The sequence below is a fragment of the Neopelma chrysocephalum genome, unplaced genomic scaffold (assembly GCF_003984885.1).
Source record: "Neopelma chrysocephalum unplaced genomic scaffold, ASM398488v2 Primary Assembly neopelma1_116, whole genome shotgun sequence".
Classification (NCBI taxonomy): Eukaryota; Metazoa; Chordata; class Aves; order Passeriformes; family Pipridae; genus Neopelma; species Neopelma chrysocephalum.
The window spans coordinates 968,102-986,818 of record NW_020897778.1 but is presented as its reverse complement, the minus strand read 5'-3'; the positions used below and the strand labels follow the sequence as shown (position 1 = coordinate 986,818).

Sequence of the window (18,717 nt, the reverse complement as noted above, 5' to 3'; positions counted from 1 at the left end):
TGATTTATGGTTCTCCTCTGCTGCTGCAGCATGTTCTGCTGCATCACGGGCTTCAGAGTGAAAAACGACCCCATGTGTTTCCCTGGCCGTTTGTCTCTATTGTCCCGCGGATGGGAGGGGATAGCGAATAATCTTGTTGCAGTTCCCGAAGTGGATGGCAGGTGGCATCAGGAATTGGGGAGAGGTGAATGGCACTTAAAACAGCTCCTCCACTGTTTCCCTGGCATCACCATGGAAGCAGATGACCACCCTTTCTGTGAGAGGGTAACAGCTCTGGTGCTGATACCAATCTCCTGGGTAAATCCACACAAGCTAGTTTTAAAAAAACTGCTCCTCTGAAATGTTTGGGGGCTTCCTGGAATTTGTATTTTGGTAAATGGTTTGAAGGCAGCAATTTTTCTTGTCTCCTTAGTTGCTCATTTTCTCTCATGTGCCACAGCAGCTGTTTGTACCAGCTCAGGGAACTGCTCCAAATGGGTTTGTCTTTGCTGTGTGGATTATTGCACTGTAAACACACAAGCATGGATGCAAATACAGCAGACAGATGTGACATGAGGACTAGGAACAACTGGTCAAGGGGGGGCCATGGCATCCTGCTGGCTTAGTTTCACTGAGCTGCAGTTTTAGTCTCTGTTTTCCAGGTTAACAGGCTACTTAGAACAAAACCATTTGAGAATGGGAGGAATCATAGTGTCTTAACTCCTAATCAAAACTTTTTTGAGTTTTCACTGGGATTAGATCCCTTATTAGTCTTTATTTATATTAGTATAAGCTGAATTTTCTTCAAAAACTGTGCATTTCTATCATTTTATCTCCTATCCCAATAAATAACAACTTCCTTACTATTCTTTCTTACTAAAGTATGGACCAAGGTGTATCTTACAGGCTGAAACATAATGGAAGTTGCTGCCTTTTCAGAACATGGTGTTTTTAAACAGTCTGTAATAAATATATTGAACCTATTTAGGGGCACTGAAGACCTAATTAATACTTCTAAAATTTTTAGCCTGGCAAGGGTAGTTTGTATTTGCTGATTGAAAATCAATTGTTTTGTTTCCTCCCTGCCCCCCTGGTAGAGAGGTGAAATATGTACTGGTAGTTTATACCTGAAAATGTAGAATTGGAGTAAATCTGTATTACGGTTTTCATAAATTACTTAGACTCTTTAGAGTCTTAGATAATTAGAACCTTATATATGAGTTCTCTTCTCCCATAGTGAAAGTCTGTTATATTTTCTTTTCTTGCTTCCCCTGTGTTTTCTGAAATTCTTCTTAACTTGTTCATAAAATGTGAAAACCAATTAAAAAAAATCTGGCTTTGGATACTGGTTATATTTGAAAGTACTTTGTTCCTCAGACCTTTGAGATTAAGAAGCTAAATGTTTTCAGGTGACTTCTTTTTTTGTTGTTATTTGCTTTTTTTTGACATCTACTTTTCAAGATGTGTTTTACTATTTTGGGGAGGTGGTTTTTACTTGTTTTCTAGCTACTGAGCACTTCTAGTGAGATGTCCGAATTTGATCCAAGATATATTTTTTCCTCATTAATTGACTTTGTGATTTTCTCCGCTGTACAGAACCCTGACTTCTTCCCAGAGAAATGCTGTATCTTAAAACATCAGCATGCTTTTGATTTATTTTTATTTGAAATTCAAGGCAAGTGCATAATTGCTCAAAATAAAACACATATTTCTTTCTTGTAGGGGCGAACCTCAAAACTCAGAACAAGGATTCCTTGGAAGATGCTGTCTCTAACTCTCCAGATCCAAGTAAGCAAGAGGGAGGTTTGGAAGAGAGTTTTCATAGGTGGGAAGATGGGGAGGGAAAGGGCATGTTCATATATAGAGGCATCAGGAGGTGGCAGGCAAGAAACTGAGGAGCCTCCTTGGCTTTTGGCAGTGGTTTATTTTGCCCTGCAGTAATTTGCAGGATCTCCCTGTACTGGGTCTCACTGGGATTGCAGTTCTGTAGCTCTTGTGAAGCTGGTTGTTGCATTACATCTGAAATTATTTCCTTACCAGACTATTATGCAAAAAGGTGCTGAACTCATCTCTGCCTCTCAGTATGAAAAGTTTGTTTGGCACCAGCTCACTGAAGCAGAAGTAGTTCAGTCACTTTCTGCATTTGGTACTGTTTACTGAGAAATATCTGCTTTCACCTCACACAGAAGCAAGTGTGTGACTGCCTGAGAAACATTTTCTTTACAGCAGTCTGTCCTGTATTAGTTTCTTGTGCAGTGTTCCTGCCATTAGTGTTAACACTTCTACAGTAAAATAAATCTCTGTCTGTAGGATCTCTGTGACAAAAAGTTAAGAATCAGTATTTGACCAGGGGCCTCACACCAGATTGTGTGAGTCAGGTCAGAATGCAGTGCAGTGGTGAGCTGATGATTTGGTATAATTTAGTTAAATGTCTCATTTTAGATCTCTGTAATCTCAAAACTGCAGCATAACTCTAGGAAAGGGTGTGGGAAAGAATTGCTTTCCAAGTTACTATTTTTCTGGTCTTCCCACCCCTCTGGATCTGTCTTCTGTTTTTATAACTGTAGAAATGCTCCCTTTTCTGCTATTGTACTATTCCAGAAAGTGGCTGGTCTGTCATTCTTTCTCTCCTCCTCTCCAGCTCCTTCTGCAGTTGTCTAGGATGCAAAACTGGTCTGATTTTCTTGTTCAGACTTAGAATGTTGATCTGTTTATTAATAATCAGTAACCGCACCTGACTTGCTGTAATTTGGAAGAGCAGTGGCTGTGTCAGCTCTAGCTTTCAATCAAGAGACAATTAAATGTATTAACTGTGAATGCCATTTGCATGATGGGATTGAGCAGCATGTGCACTGCATTGTTTAACAAACTCTGTCTCTTTCTCTCCCTCCCTTCTTCCCGTCCTATTTTCCTTTTCCCTTCCCATTCCACCCCCTTTTTGTCCCTGTTGACCTCACGCCAACCCTGTTTTTTGTCCCTCATTCGCTCTAACGTTCCTCTTCACGCACTCCTTTCATCTTCCTCTGCACCCCGTTTTTTCCTGGGTGCCCCCACACGCCCCCATTGTGTGCCCCCCATGACACAACGAGGCAGTTCTGACGCTGTCTGCTCCCCCCGTAGTGCCAGGCTTCTGTTGTACAGTTGGAGTGGACTGGAAATCCCTCACTACTCCGGCCTGTCTCCCCCTCACCACGGATTACTTCCCGGACCGCCAGAGCCTGCAGAACGATTACACGGAGGGTTGCTATGACCTGCTCCCAGAGGCTGACATTGACAGGTTTGACCAGCACCTTCTCTGTAAATGCCTTGAATCCAAGTGCTTAAGGAGCAGGTGATGGAAGAAGATCACTGGAACCCGTGCAAGTGAAGGATGAATTCCTAACAGAGCAGCAGAATACTTAGATTTGTCTTTTTCCCATGATAACGTTGCACCTTTTCAAATGTTACCATCCCACAGTATGGTGTCCTGTAGATTTTGTGTTAGAATTAGTGCACAAATTTTTACATCTCTTTTTTGTTGTTGTATTCAGTCAGAATACCCAACCTCAAGCTGTCATCTTTGTTAATGTATTTTCCAGCAAGTGTTTTGGAAACACTAAATGAGCAAATGCACGTGGACACGCAGTGTTTAAGATGCTTATCCTCACTCTCAAGGATATTTAGTTTAAAGAATCTTGCTGGAAAACAGTGCTGGTAGGATAAATAGAACTTCTCAGCTTGTCTCAGAGGTCTGTGGTAACTATTCTTTAATAGAGTTGGTTTGGTTTTTTTACTGAAGCTTTTTCATCATCTTCATCATTTTTCAGACTTTCCACAGCTTGTAAGGCATCAAAAGACCTGTTCATGTTGCTGCTTTATGGGCACAAAACAAAAATATTAGTCAGGATGATTGAAATAATACACAGGGAGTAGCAGGACTGATGAAGAAACACCTAAAAGGAATATCAAATATCCCTTTGCAGCGGGAAGGTGAAGTTCAGAGCAGAAGGAGTTGTAATAAGATGCCACAGTGATGTGTCTTTAATCCCTCTCTGCTCTCGCTTCCCACTGTGGAAGAGGCTGGAGCATTGCTGCCCACTGGCAGTTCTGAGCTCTGCTGAACATGGACAAAAACTGCCCTGAGACTGTCTGCAAAGTGCTGGAAAACTCATCTCTGGGGAATCAGACAGCTGATTTCCAAAGGTGCCTGTTTTCCCCCCTGCTCCCACAGGCAGGTGTTCCCAGGCACTGAGCACGGCCCTGCACGGGCACAGACCCTCAGCTGGGAAGCACAGAGCTAAGAATAGGTGTGTGTCAGCTTCCTTATTGTGGTCTGCTTGCCCTTTGTGTCCAGGAGGGATGAGGAAGGAGTGCAGATGACAGCCCAGCAGGTGTTTGAGGAGTTTATTTGTCAGCGCCTCATGCAAGGCTATCAAATTATTGTGCAACCCAAGCCACAGAAACCGGCCCCAGCCGTGCCACCCCCCCTGAGCAGCAGTCCCCTCTACAGCCGAGGTGAGTGACCCACAACTGACAATTCCCTCTTTTGTCATTCCTGCTGCCGGTCCCAGTTACCTTGAATTAGGCACAGGTGCTCAGCGAAGCCCTCTGTTTTGTTTTTTTGTTGTTGTTCCTTGATGTTCCATGAAGTCTCTGCAGGGAGAGAGCCTTGCCTGGGGCAGCACAAAGGCTGCACCGTGAAGGGACAGGTGCAGGATTTTTTAACTTTATTAAGAAACGGGCCTCATATTCATGATGGTGAACCCAAAGAACAATGCTTCAGTGTTCTTTGGGTGAATACCTCCTAAACACAAGTCACATGGTGACTGCAGAGCACATATCTGGAAGAAGACAGACCTTCCACATGTGTGTATCTGGAGGCAGTTTTCTAACACTAGGTCCAAGGCAAAGCTTCATTGTCCTGAAACCATGAGTCAGCTAAACTGAGTTAGGTCCCAGAGGACTGGGGTGGGTTAAGGGAGTATCATACTCCTTGGAGAGAATCTGACTCGCTGTTTGACTTCTGATTTTTTTTTTTTTCTGGATATTCCCTTGGCAAGTCAGCATGACACAGTGTTCTTAGAGCAGGGAATACACGTTAATGGGATACATTGTTAATCTCTGTTTTGGGAATGAGCAGCAAGGCTCTTTACGTTGTCAAGCTTAAGTGATTAGTTCCAGGAATAAGGCACAGGGAGGAAGTGAAAGTGGATCCCAGCTTTCCCATCACATCAGATGCTCAACACTTCACTGGGGCTGTTCTTTGGTGGCTCTGACTAGAGAGCTTCCATGTGGGAGGTGTATGAATCCCTAATGCTCCTCTTTGGTTGTGGTACCAACAAACCTGAACTGTAAGAAGAAAAGGCTCGTTGTACAAGTGTTTCCTGAAAATGTGGCCTGAAAGATGGATTTTAGTTTGTCCTGCATTCAGAAGCCCAATTCTGGACTCCAATTCTGGAGTCCATAGGCACAATTTGTTGTTAAAATCTGACTACTGCAATAAGCTGAAAGGGGTTTGCCTTTCACAACTAGGTCTTGTATCAAGAAATCGAGCTGAGGAGGAAGATCAGTACTGGCTGAGTATGGGCCGTACTTTCCACAAGGTCACCTTGAAAGACAAAATCATCACTGTGACTCGGTACCTACCCAAGTGAGTATCTCTCTGCTTGAGCAGTTTGCTGCCAATATTCAGATGAACATTCTTTTCCAGCTGTCTGTGCTTGCTTGAAAGAACATACTGTAGAACCTTCTTTCTCTCTAGGAGAAGAAAGAGCAGCACTTGTATTGATAATACTGAGATTAACGTTTGTGTTTGATCTTTTAGGTATCCATACGAATCTGCTCAGATAAACTACACCTACAGCTTGTGCCCCTCACACTCTGACTCTGAATTTGTCTCTTGCTGGGTAGAATTTTCCCATGAGAGACTAGAAGAGTACAAGTGGAATTACTTGGATCAGTATATCTGCTCTGCTGGCTCAGAGGATTTCAGGTGAGATCTCTTTCTCCATCCAGACTGTTCTGTGTCCTAATTGCCTCTTTTCCTTTCTGACCTAAAATTTCATCAGCAAGTTCGGCCCACAAATGCTCAGTATTCCAGGGAGAAAATCTGGCCTGCTTTCACTGTCTGGTGGTAGCAGCTGTTGCCTTGTAGGAACCTCACTCTGTTGCTGATGCATTATCTGATCTTTGATACCGAGTCTTGATCACAAAATTCAGCATGAATTTTTTTTTTCTTCCAAATGCAAAGAAATATGATGGCATTTTGTACCACACAGATGCTTTTCTTGGCTTCTTACTCATTTCTGGATCTGACTCAAAACTTCCATGTATTTTGAAGCTGCTGGAGGTTTGCTTGAGTACTAGGCTTGACTGCAGTCCTACTCCTAAGCTACAGAGCACAGTGCTTATTAGAAATGTGAAATATCTCCACTAGCATCAATAGCCTTTTTGATATCTTCTCTCCACAAAACCAGTCTTTGTTGTCTTTTCAGGTCTCAGTCAAAATGCCTCCTACACTAATGTGTACCTTTGAAATTCCTTTTTACTTGCTTATTTTTAGAGAGAAAGCCTTTGTATCCTCTCTTTTGCAGGAAAGAAAATATATCTCTATGCTACAATGGTCTTGTTTTCTGCATATCAGTGTTTTAATAGTTCCCACTGACATTTGTATTGCTGAGCCTTCCTTTGCCCACCTGCTTGTTCCGGCTCAGGGGTAGCAGAGTGACACGGTCCCTGTGCTCTCTGGAATGCCCAGCAGGTACAGGTGTGTTTTAGATCATGTAAAATCCTTCCTGGAAAACTGCTGAACTGTCCTGCATTCCATATTTCTTCAGCCTGATCGAGTCCCTGAAGTTCTGGAGGACGCGGTTCCTGCTGCTGCCCGCCTGCATCAGCGCCACGAAGCGCATCGTGGAGGGCGAGGCGCACTGCGACGTGTACGGGGACAGGCCCCGCTCCGACGAGGAGGAGTGGCAGCTCCTGGACGGATTCATCCGCTTCGTGGAGGGGCTGAACCGCATCCGGCGCCGCCATCGATCCGACAGGATGATCCGGGTGAGTCAGCGCCTGGTGGGGTCAGAGACTGCAGCCGGGTTTGAGTCACCTCATGGAGCGTTGGCAGAGACCTGAGCTGACCCCAGGCAGGCTGGGGGTCCATGGCCTGTGTCCGTGGGTGATCCATACACACAGGGCAGAGTTGAAGGCTGTGCTGTGTCTGGTTTTAGATAGTTTGTGCTTGTTAACACCTTTCTCTTCTTGAACTAGTTATATTTACCTGGCACGGGTATCCCACGCTGCTGTGGCTGGAACCAGACTCAGAACAGCTCTCACTCAGAGAACTGCACAGCAGAGCCATCCAGGCCTTGGCCTCTTGCTGCTCTATTTTTGTCTTCGTGGGTCTTCTCTTACCACAAGTCTGATGCCACCTCACTGCAAAGGTGCCGTGCTTTGTGCTGCAGGATGGTCAGCCTGAGAATGTTACTGCACCTTGGGATGCAGATAACTGGCAAAAGGGATCTCTGAGGTAGTTTAGCTGGGAACTTCTGACTGGCTTGGCTCTGTGCTGCAGACTTAGGAAAAGGATTGGGAAAACAGAACCATATGGGTGAATTCCTGGTGAACAGTGGTTTCAAGAGGATGATGAGAAACTGGTTAGTGTGGATCAAATTTTTTTCCAGTTCACACACTAAATGTGTACTTAATAAAGGCCTGCTGACGTGAGGTTGTGTTCTTGCTTACTAGTTAAGCATAGCTTGACTAAGTCTGTGCTTCTGATTTTTTCTTTATTAGAAAGGATCTGCTATGAAAGGCTTGCAGATTGCTGGTCCAATTCCCACCCACTCTCTGGAGCAGTCTGGACCTCCCATTGGGAAGAAAGGAACCTCAGCACTCTCAGCTCTGCTGCAGATGGAAGCCAGTCAGAAGTGAGTCTCTACAGACTGTGAAGAGCACTAGAACATCCTTCCTACATATTCCACTTGGGCTGGCTAAAGCAGAGTTGGGGAACTCTGCCTCATGTTAAATGCACAAGAGATTTAATATTTATAGTGCTAAGTTAGTGTTGCACATGCATAACAAAACTGAGTGAGTTCAAGGGTCTGTGTTGTTATGTGGGGTAAAAGGTACTTATGGGATGTTGGATTGACTCCGTGCCTCAGTGTGGGAAGGCAAATGTCTGAAAATACAGCAGTGCCCCTCTGCAGCAGTTGCCCTCAGGTGGAAGCTGACACAGAATATGTTTGAATAAACTCTGGATTCCTTCCTTCTATTTCAGGACTCTGGGGGAACAGCAAGCAGCAATGCTTTCTGGGAAGAGCTCTGGGCAGCCCTCGGAGAGTGGGAGCATTGCCATCACACCCACCTATATGGACAGCCCTCGTAAGGTAAAGACTTTCTGGTCTTTCTTTAGCTACCATCTTTACATAAGAATTTCTCAAATAATTGAAGATTTTTTTTTCTAAGCACATGGCTACATCATGCCACATCTTACCCTCTAATCCAGCAAGGGCTGGTCCTGTCCTGGCCTTTGTGTGCAAGGGCATAAGAAGAAGTTGGAGCACAACCTTCCTTCAGTTCTGTAACTGTGACAGTGATATGGAATCCCTGGAATGTTATCTCAGTGTGTTTTGAGGATTTAAGTGCTATTTGCTAATTAGTCCCTTTCCTTTTCCAGTAGCACATTTCATTTCAGTTGGGTTGGACTGTTAGATTGAGCAGTACAGTCCTGTCTGCATCTGTGTGTGTCTTGGAGAGCAAAATCAAGCTCTAGACCGTGACTGTGTGAAGCTTGAGTGGAATTTTAACAGCGGGAACTTGAGTCTCTTGCCTCTGCTCAGAGGAGAGGACGTGTTCCTTAGAAGTGATTCAGATGTCATTCCTTCACTGACTGGACTCCAGGCAGGGGAAAATTATCTTCCTGGAGCTTTCTTCAGACACTTTAAGAAAAGACTGTGCTACTCCTCAGCCTTTCTTCTCAAGTGTCCTGTGAGTGCCAGGAGAGCAGGAACTCTGCCTCCAAGTCCAAACAGAAATATTTGGGTTTTTTTCTGTGTTCTGGCGTGCAGGTCTTTCAACAGAAGTAACAAGGAGCTTAAAGATACAGGACTTAAGTGTAATCTGTATTTGGGTTCAAAAGTTGAAATATTGCAGAGAAAAGCTTCTCAGATTAACCACTATCAAGCACCTCTTCCAGTATTTTTCTTTTAGTGTCTAATGTTTCAACATCCACAGCTTTCTGCCACCAGCAGGGACAAGCCTTGTGTTATTCTGGAGATCTGGGTATTGATAGATGAAGTGATGGAGTAGCAGTGATCATGTTTGTAAGAGACACCTATTTGTAGAATTAGAGTGCTTTGAGAACACAGATGAGTCTGGAGCAGGTTGTACTAGACCTGAAAAAGTAGGTGCAGAACCTGACCTGAGGCATTTTTGCAAACTTCCAGATCATAGTTCAGGCTTTGCACTCTCCTCTTTTACCATTTTGAAAAATCAGCCTCCTTCTTTGTAAACAGAAATCCTAATTGTCTCTTTCTGTCAGTAAAGCTGGTGAAAATTCCACGTAGGACACAGGAGAGAAGAATGTTGTGTCTGCTTCTGAGGGGAAAAAGGCAAAATTGGCTTCCATAGCAATGGCACAGTGGTGTGTTGGGAACAAATTAACAGACTTTGTGCTACCAGCAAATGCCATCTTGAGTAATGTTAAAAGTTACTATATTCCAAAGCCTCTCTAGAAGGCTGACCGGAGACTCTGGAAGAGTGTGTATCCATTGAGGGCCTTTCACACCACAGTAGTAAACACTCCTGTAAATATTTACACGTAGGGACTGGGAGATAAGCAATTGGGATCTCCAAACTGATGGCTCACGCCTGTTGGAAAGGTGCCAGTGGACAGGTAGCCACGTCAGGGAACTCTGTGCTCACATGGGAACATCAGCAAGTGTGTGCCTGGTGCCCCAGCCCTTTAGGAGGTCTCTTGGCTGTCTGCAGACTTAGAGCCAAAGTACTGACAAATGGTCACAGCTGTGTTTTGCCAGCAGCCAAGGGAGCAAGTGCTTTTCTAGGATGCTATTCAGTGCTGGAGCTATTCCAGACCAAAACTGAGCCACTGACTCCACCTTTACTCTGTTCCAGAGTAGAATTGGCAAGTCACTTCAGCCAGTTACTGGGCAACACAGTATGATTTTAACACAGTGAGTGCTCTTGATGCGTGATCTGTTTGGGAGGTCTTTGCCCTTGTGGATCCAGGGTGCTTGGCACTGTGTAAATTGCCAGCCATGTAACCCTGGTATTGATTCTTTCCAGAAAATGTTTTATATGGACGTACCAAGGTAAGCAGCATTTTAACTGCAGACTAGACAGAAATATTTTGCCTAGGGAACAGAATAAAGAATTGCAAATAAGGAATGAAGATCTAGTTGGTTTCACTGCATTGTCTTATGTGATAAGAGAATCTTGACACATCTTGGAATAGCAGCTGGGAATAAATTCACCCAGGGGTTGCAAGTAGGTGGGAACATAGCACAGGCAGCATCTGTTTAATTTTGCATGAGGTATTAAACACAGTGTTGGAAGGATCTTTGTGATGAGTTTTTCTTCCCTTTCCTTTGCACCATACCAGACCTGCATTTACGAGGAAGAGTGTGCTTCCTGAAAAGGGCTTCTTTGCCTCTCCCTCTTTATCATTTGAATGACTAACAGACTGAAAAAAAAAATAACCTGTCCCTGTCGTTACACCTGTAGTTGTACAGGTTTCTGTATCATTATTCAGCTTTGCATTTGGGGTGGAAACCCACATACTTCAGAGCTCAAGTCTTTCTCCTGTGAAGTATGGAGGGAAGGCTGTAGTTTCAATTGGCTTCTGATCAATAGGCTTTTCTAAAATTTTGGAAAAGCATCTGTGCTAAGGGAGAGCAATGTCTTGTTAGAGAGAGAGAGAGTAATGGCATGTGTGTCAGAACTCCTGATGCTCTGCATTCTGCTGCATCTGACATTCTGGGTCTGGGGTTTGCATTCTCCTCATACTTTCTCTCTGTGGTCATTTCATACTTGCACAACTTTGTATTTGCTTTTCTTCAACTCCTTGTTGCTGTTGCCATTAATGGGCCTCCTTCCTCTGATGCCTTCAGGATGGGGCCTTCTTTATGGATTTTGTTCGCAGCCCACGAACAGCTTCAACCTTCTACTCCCAGGTTAGTTTTGAATGGGTTCGTGTCATCTCTGGCTTTGGACTGAGGTGATGGAGAGCATTTGTGTCCTGAGCTTGCCGTGTGGGGAACCTGTGTTACTTTGCAGATCTGCTCGTTGAGAGGGAGATGTGCAGCATTAGCAGGACAAAGTGGCAGATGCAACTATTTCCTTCCATCATTCAGTGTTTGTGCTGTGCTTTGGATGTTCCTGTGCCCTGTCTCACTGTCCTTTGCAGTACTGTCATGGCAACTACTAAAGCTTCTGTTTTTGTTTTTCAGTAAGTGCTTGTTTTCTATGTTCCCTCACGGAACAAAATGGCAACAGCTCCCTCATCTAGTTCTTGGCTAAATTTCTTCTGTGGTGTTTGTTTGACTGGTGGCTCTGGGGAGATCCGTGGCAAATTGTGCCCTTGGATTCTTAAACAGCTGAGGGCTGAAAATATTGATGTGATCTTGGCTTCAAAGAGTTGTGACAGAACTTGTTTGTACACTTAACACCAGTTAGGGATTAGAATAACACAGTGTGTCCATAGAAAATGCTGCTGGTTGAAGTGGCTCTGAGGAGGGAGAGTGGCTTTAGCTGGCTGTGGGGACTGTGGGGTCCATGTTGGATGGAACATCTGCTGGTTTTGGCTGCCTAAAAAAAAATCTGCCATTGCAGAGTTAGAGATCTTTGGGATGTGAGAAATGGCATAAATAAAGGACTCTTGGCTGACAGGCCTAAGTCAAGCTCCCAGCTTTGTGATTTTGAGCTGTGTGTGTGCTGTGGATTCATCACAGCAGAGCAGTCCTCATATTTACACCAGCCTGACTTGGAGTTACTCTGCTGTTCGTGTTCTCTCCCCCACCTCTCGAGCTTTTATATAATGTGCCTTTCCTGAACCAGCCGTGTTAATGACAGATGGCAATTACAGCCTGTACTTTGCTGAGTCCTTCAGCATTCATGTTCTCTCTGAAACGATTTTATGTTAATTTTGTGAACTATTCAGTCTACCATTGGAATGGTGTGAGTGTTCCTGCGGGAGGAAAGTGTTCCTGTTGTCTTGGCGACAGAGGTGTGGGTGGGTGCCAACCAGCCTGCTCACACTGCCCTGAGAAAGGAGAGAAGAGGAGCTGATTTTTTTGTGCATTATGAAACATGAATTCTGTGTGATACATTTGCATATTTTTGAGAGTTAGAGTTGAAACTGTTTTTGCTAAATGCTTACTACTTACCCTAGTGATTAAGTGCCCTGTTCTGTCCACTGTGTGGAATAATCACAGTTATTCACGGTTGAAAATGTCAGGTTGGGACTGGTGGTGTTGGTTTGACAGTGGTTCTCAACACAGTTGTTGCTGGGCTGGTGATCCTCATCTTTATTGGGGTTTGAATTTCTTGTTTGTCAGGAACTCTGTAGTGATGACAAAAATAAGACTGTATTTATCCTTTCTGCATATGCTTGTGCTTCCTTATAGTATTGCCTGCTGTTAACTAACTTGAGCTGAAGTACAGATGATGTGGGGAGGGGGGAAATGGATTACATCATGCATTTCATGAAGATGTTGCTGTGTTTACTCCTCCCAGGTCTCTATAGATCAGTCAGTTCCTGCAGCCTCAGACGGCAACACGTTGATAACCACGGGGCAGGTGCCTGACAGGGGCAGCACCCAGACCTTGGGAAGTGCCCAGAATGCTGCAGATCCAGGATACAGCACAGCTGGAGCTGCAGAGGGCAGGTAGGAAAAGCCCAGCAGTGCTGAACTGCAGTGCTGCTCAGTTACAGCCCCTTTGTGGTGTCAAGCAATGGGCCCTTAAACAGGCACCTGAGAACAAGCTGTGCTGTCTGTCAGTGCTGGCAGGCACTTGTCACAAGACCTTACTGCAGCATTTCCACGTGCAGAGAGAGTGGTAGTAAAATAAGCCTTGCAACCCAGTTTTCCAGAATTAAATGAACACAAGGCCTGATTTCTCCACCCACAAGAGGAACTTCATTCTTCAAGAAATGAAGAAATTCCATTTCTGAAATCTGTTAGCAGAAAATCAGGCTCTGAATTGACATCTTCTGTCTGTTTGGCAAAGGGGGGAGGGCCCTGCAGGTCTAATTGGATTGAGCAGGTTGATGAAATCCAACAGGTTCTGACCTGGAAGTGAGACACTGAGGAGGAAGCAATATTGAAAATAAATTTTATTAGCACCTGTTTCCTGTGGTTGTATATTACAGCAAAAAAAAAAAAAAAGCCAACTTCCAAATGTTTGCTCTCAGTTGCTCCTGAGTACAGCTGCATGTGGTACAGTGTGCATTAGGTCCTTATAACCGTGTCCTGGTGGCCTCAGGGGGAAAATAGAAAACTGATGCTTTTAGCTGTCCTTCTTGATATGAAAAAGGAAATAAATGTGGCAGTCATTGTTGAGAAGAGAAAGCATGTCTCTTAAATGTACATATTTGAACAAATCTGGAAGCTTCCCTCATTTTCGAACGTGCTTCTGTTTACAGCTCTCAGCAGTGTTCCACAAGTGCTCTGACTTCCTCCTCCACTTTGGTAGAGATTCTCGAAGCCATGAAACACCCCACGTAAGTTTTTAATATAAATCTGCTTTACATCTGCTGAGATGTTTTGTCAGAGGACATGAGGCACGGAGTCACTCCAAGGGGAGAGCCCCATGTCAGCTGGGGAAGAGTTTTAAACTTCCTTTTATTATTCAGTTCCAGTCTCCCTAATGAGGAATTTTATAGCAATTGAGGTACAAGTATTGATGCAGAGACTTCAATTATTAGAATCCCAGAATCTTATCAAAGCAGGAATTCTCAGTAAGTCAATGTCACCTCTTCATCTTGTTACCAGAAGCCAAAGATACGTCACTGTGTGGGCCTTGTGCATTTCTTGTCCTGTATTTTATCCCCCACCCACCGTTTTTTTTCCCCCAGCAGTGATTTTTGTCTTTGGTACTTAAAAGAACTCTCAATCACTGTGTGTTAACACGTGTGACATGCTGTGATTCAGCACAGGGATCCAGCTGCTCTCAGAACAGAAGGGCCTCTCCCCGTACTGCTTCATCAGTGCAGAAGTTGTGCACTGGCTGGTCAATAATGTGGAGGGTGTGCAAAACCAGGCCATGGCCATTGACATAATGCAGGTAAGGGAACTATCCAGGGGCATGTGGAGGGCCAGAAATACCTCACTCTGTGAAGAAAGTAGAATTGCAGAAGAAAGCATAGCAATAATTTCTGTTGCTTATTAAAATCCTCTTATTGATACATATTGAAAACAGAATGAGGTGATGATGGCATTTTTTGGTTGCCCTATCACAAAACAGCAACGTGTCCTTCAGTAGTAATACATAGTATCTTTTTCCACTTCTATAGGATACCAGTTCTGTGTATAACCTCCAATTAGCTTGTAGTTATCCAGAACTCTGCATTGTGTTGGAATTGTGAGGTACTACATGATTTGATTTTGGTTTTCCCTTTGATCATTAGTTAATGAACTTTAACGAAAACCAGCACATGACCTCTCTGTTATGGATCCTGAAGAAGACACACTTTATGCAGGAACGTTGCTTGTGTTCATCAAGGGATTTTTCTGTATTGAACTGTGTCAGGGGCAGAAGGTTGGAAATGTTTTGGAGTTCATTCCTCTGCTGAGATCCCATTTCAATTAACAGAGAACTTAGAATGTTTCCAACCTCCTACCTTCCTACAAATCCATCTATAAAACCAGAGCAGGGTAAGAGAGGAAGGCAGACATCTGTGGAAAGGTCAAACACAATTTGTCAGGGAGATAAGGAATTGCTGTTACATTTACTGAATACCAAGAGCTAACTTTGCTGGTGTTCTCTTTAGGCACGTAGCTGGACAAAAAGATGTCAAGAGAAAGAAAATTATTTCCTAATGTTCTCTAGCAACCTCTTTCTGTGACTGGAAGAGTGACTTCTTTTTCATCACGTTTGCTTGGTTCTCTCTCTTTTTGTTCAGAAAATGCTGGAAGAGCAGCTGATCGTCCATGCATCTGGAGAAGCTTTACGAACCTTTATTTATGGGTTTTATTTTTACAAGATTGTTGTGGACAAAGAACCAGACCGAGGTCAGCATTGTGTAATTACAAGACTTTCCTCACTATCCCTTTGCATAATCTCTAGGATTTACTTGATTCTTATGGGTGCTGCAGCAGGAATGCGTTTGGGGAGCAACCAAAACCACTGATCTAAGGAGAGTCTAAGAAACTCAGCCTGTTTGGTTTAAAAAAAAAAAAAAAGGGCAGAAAACATAAAGTAATTTTTTTCCTGCCTCTTTTCCATCAAGAACTCCCTCTCTCCCTTGGTGTTGGTCTAACTGCAGCTGTCCTTGCCCTGTGCAGTGGGGATGCAGCAGCCTGCCATGTGGCACACCGCTGCCATGGACGACTTCTCCGCCTTCCAGAGGAAGTGGTTTGAGGTGGCCTTTGTGGCAGAAGAGCTCCTGCACTCGGAGATCCCGGCGTTCTTCCTGCCCTGGCTGCCCAGCCGCCCCGCCTCCTATGCAAGTAGGCACAGTTCCTTTAGCCGCAGTTTCGGAGGACGGAGCCAGGCAGCTGCACTCTTAGGTAGATGCACAGCACAGGTGACAGCTGGGGAAGTTCAGGGGGATAGTTTGCAAGGGGAAGAGCAGCCAGCCAAGGGGATGATCTCATGTGGACCAGCAGAAAAGCTGCAAATTTCATGCTGGCCTTACATGTGTCTTTCACGTGGACTTTTCTCATGTGCTGGAGGTGTGTTTCACTGGCTGAGCAGGCAACTTTTACTGTGGAGGACCGGGGTACAATAAAAACTATTTCTTAAAATATTTCATGTTTCTGAACCTCTAGAATTTAGAAAGGAAAATACTTCGTCTCCCTGCAGAAACAGAGAGGCTCTTCACAACCTGCAATGAGCATGGAGGGATAAGTTGTGAGAACAGCAGAGCAGCCAAACTGTTCTTAAAATTACATGTCTAATTGCTTCCTAGTGGCAAAAACCACAGTGAGATCCAGATGTGTTAGAAGTTTTCTGTGATGTGCTGGAGGCTTTCTTAGCTAATCTGAACCAGAGCCAGACTCCTTATACTAAGTCTGTGAAGCCCAGCTACAAATGATCCCTGTGGTATGGAAGCAGTAGGAAGATCTTGCTGCTGGACAAGATACCATTATTAGTATCTAATGTCCTATAATGTGTGGAGAAGAACACTGACTGCCTCTACCAGCCCGTGAAACACACTGGCTGCATGACTGACCGTGTTGCTTTGTCAGCTTTTTGTTGCATTTCCAGGCCAGCCTGAGTCACTTGCTTTTGTTCCTCTTTCCCTGTTTAAAATGAAGAGAAAAATCATTGCTATAGAACTGCAACTTCAGGTTTATTTAGATGCATCTGTTAAAGGCCTAGCAATTAAGGATAAAAAGAAAATTCTGCTGTTCTGCTGTTGTGTGTATTTGACCTTCTGAAGAGAAATGCCTTCCTGCTGGTGTAGTATCTCTTAAACCTGAAGTCACAGTAATCATTGTATTTCTGAAAGCCTTGTTTGAAGAGGAACAGCATCAGAAATGGGAAAGCATTAAGGAAAGGAAGTCTGAACTAATGGTTAATTCCCTGAAGCCAACATATGCAGGATATTTTCCCTGTCACACGATAAATCTGTTGCCTTGGCTGGTATCCAACCTCATTAGCTCTGTGGCCAGAGCTGAAGCCTGAATGTAGGCTGGCATGAAATATTGTGGAGGCTGGAGGCACTTGGGCCAGATCCTGTTTGTGGTTTGATCTCTTACTCGCTATTTAGCCAAGAAAACCCCTCCACAGTCCTATGTCTGTCCTCTTTTTGAGGTGAGAAGGCTGAGACTCAGCAAATGAGCAGAGCAAGAAGGTGCCTTAGTGCCCTCCCACCTTTCCTTTGACACTAGCCAGGAAAAGGGTGTATTCCTGCAGCATGTCACCTATTGCACACCTGTGTAGCTCTCCTTTTTCTTTGCAGTTGGAATTATGTCCATTCTGCTATTGAACCAATTTGCAGTCCTGGAATGAGTGATAAATGTTTTCAGATTGCTCACATGCAGTCTGGTTATTCCAGGAATTATAGTTTCTTGTAGAAAAATCCAGCGTGGAAGTTTTTTCTTAAAAAGGAACTGGCTTAAATGATATTTCTATGCTGTCCCTCTTCTAAACAGTATTCAAAAAAACCCAAACTTCACCAGTTCATCTGAGGCAAGGAGCTTTACTAAACCCAGATGACCCCTGGTCCACGTGACTTCATTTGTTCCTCTCTTGGTCTTGATTTGGTTGTGGTTTTTAATTCTTCCCCTCCCCACCTTCCCTAAATGTCAGGCTGTGACATAAAATTGCATGCAAGCATTGGGAGCTCTGGAACAAGCTCCGTGTATCTCTCAAATCTTTATCCCTCCCAATTCCCAAATCGCTGGCCCAGTGACTACCCCCTTTCCCTTCCCAGTGGAAGTCTGACCTGTGATACACCTAATCTTGTCCCTTTTGATTTGTAGCAGTGCATGCACTAGCAATTGTAGTCATGTGTGTAGCGGAGTCTGTGACTGGAGAATAACCTGCCTGCTCCTCCCCGATTTGCTTAGTAAACCATTAGTTAAATACTCAATAGTACAAGACAATTGGGAAGCAGGTGAGTCCTCTTAAAATCTGATCTGTGGAAGCCAGAGTTTATTCTCTTAAAATACATTGGTTCTAATCTGAAGCTTCTGAATTCAGACACGTGGATGTTTCTCATCAGTGTTTAATGTATTTTGGATTAGCTCACCTGGTTGGACTGTGTTCCTCTTGCTTTGCCTGTGAATTCCAGCTGCAGACCAGGTGGAGAGAAGCTCCAGCCCTACCAGGGAGTCTGCACTGTCTGGCAAAAGGAACAGTCTAAGGGAGCAGGGAGCTCATTCTTCACAGCGTGCTGGTGTGGCACACTGGGCTGTGGTGGTAGCACTGACCCCTTGGCTAATGACCAGCACCTATCTGGCTGAGCTGCTTTGGCTTCACAGCTTTCAGGATGATGTTTTCCAACACACTTTGTTACAAAATTGGCACCATAACCTTCTGACCACGAGCATTGCACTCACAGTGATATCCCACTGAAAAGGAGCCAGAGAAAGAAACTCAAGGTGTTGGTCTGTCTGACAATACCAGACCAGCTCAGAAATTGCAGATGATACATTTCCTGAAGACAGAAATGGCTCTTGTTTATGAAACAAAACTGGATTACTTTGTTTCATTTTTACCGTGTTTTTCTTTTTTTTTTTCCTGTTTAAGCTGCAGTAATAGCAATGTAAAGGATTTCCTTATAAACTTGAAAACTGTCTCCAGCTAACTTGCAGTAGAAGTGAAGGTGGGGACTTTCCATCTACTTTGAGGAAGAACTTCAATTTTTTTTAAACACCGTTAAGCCATTAATTTATAAGATAATTTTAAAAGCTGACCCTATAAAAGAGTGCACATATTCTACTTAAGCAAGAAATAACAACATCTATCCCCCGTGCATGCAATAATAAAAAGGGCAAACATTTTTCAATAGCGGCCTTGCAGCCCGTTGTTTTGTGTCCATTTTTAACACTATAGAAATGTTAAATTATGTAT

The 18,717-nt window shown here is 44.0% G+C and overlaps 1 protein-coding gene across 7 annotated transcripts in view; it reads left to right on the top strand.

The window, feature by feature from the left end:
- DEPDC5 (DEP domain containing 5) overlaps positions 1 to 18,717 on the top strand; it is a 48,957-nt gene that overhangs the window by 24,159 nt on the left and 6,081 nt on the right. For 3 of the 7 annotated variants that reach the window (XM_027696802.1, XM_027696803.1, XM_027696808.1), the window contains 14 exons: positions 1,702 to 1,767; positions 3,073 to 3,256; positions 4,313 to 4,473; positions 5,491 to 5,608; positions 5,783 to 5,950; positions 6,795 to 7,014; positions 7,750 to 7,883; positions 8,234 to 8,342; positions 11,085 to 11,147; positions 12,709 to 12,860; positions 13,619 to 13,696; positions 14,127 to 14,259; positions 15,098 to 15,206; positions 15,480 to 15,704. In XM_027696802.1, coding sequence (XP_027552603.1) covers positions 1,702 to 1,767; positions 3,073 to 3,256; positions 4,313 to 4,473; positions 5,491 to 5,608; positions 5,783 to 5,950; positions 6,795 to 7,014; positions 7,750 to 7,883; positions 8,234 to 8,342; positions 11,085 to 11,147; positions 12,709 to 12,860; positions 13,619 to 13,696; positions 14,127 to 14,259; positions 15,098 to 15,206; positions 15,480 to 15,704 — 1,920 coding nt within the window. The remainder of the gene's footprint in view (positions 1 to 1,701; positions 1,768 to 3,072; positions 3,257 to 4,312; positions 4,474 to 5,490; positions 5,609 to 5,782; positions 5,951 to 6,794; positions 7,015 to 7,749; positions 7,884 to 8,233; positions 8,343 to 11,084; positions 11,148 to 12,708; positions 12,861 to 13,618; positions 13,697 to 14,126; positions 14,260 to 15,097; positions 15,207 to 15,479; positions 15,705 to 18,717) is intronic. The other 4 variants (XM_027696804.1, XM_027696805.1, XM_027696807.1 and 1 more) reach the window with 4 other exon arrangements.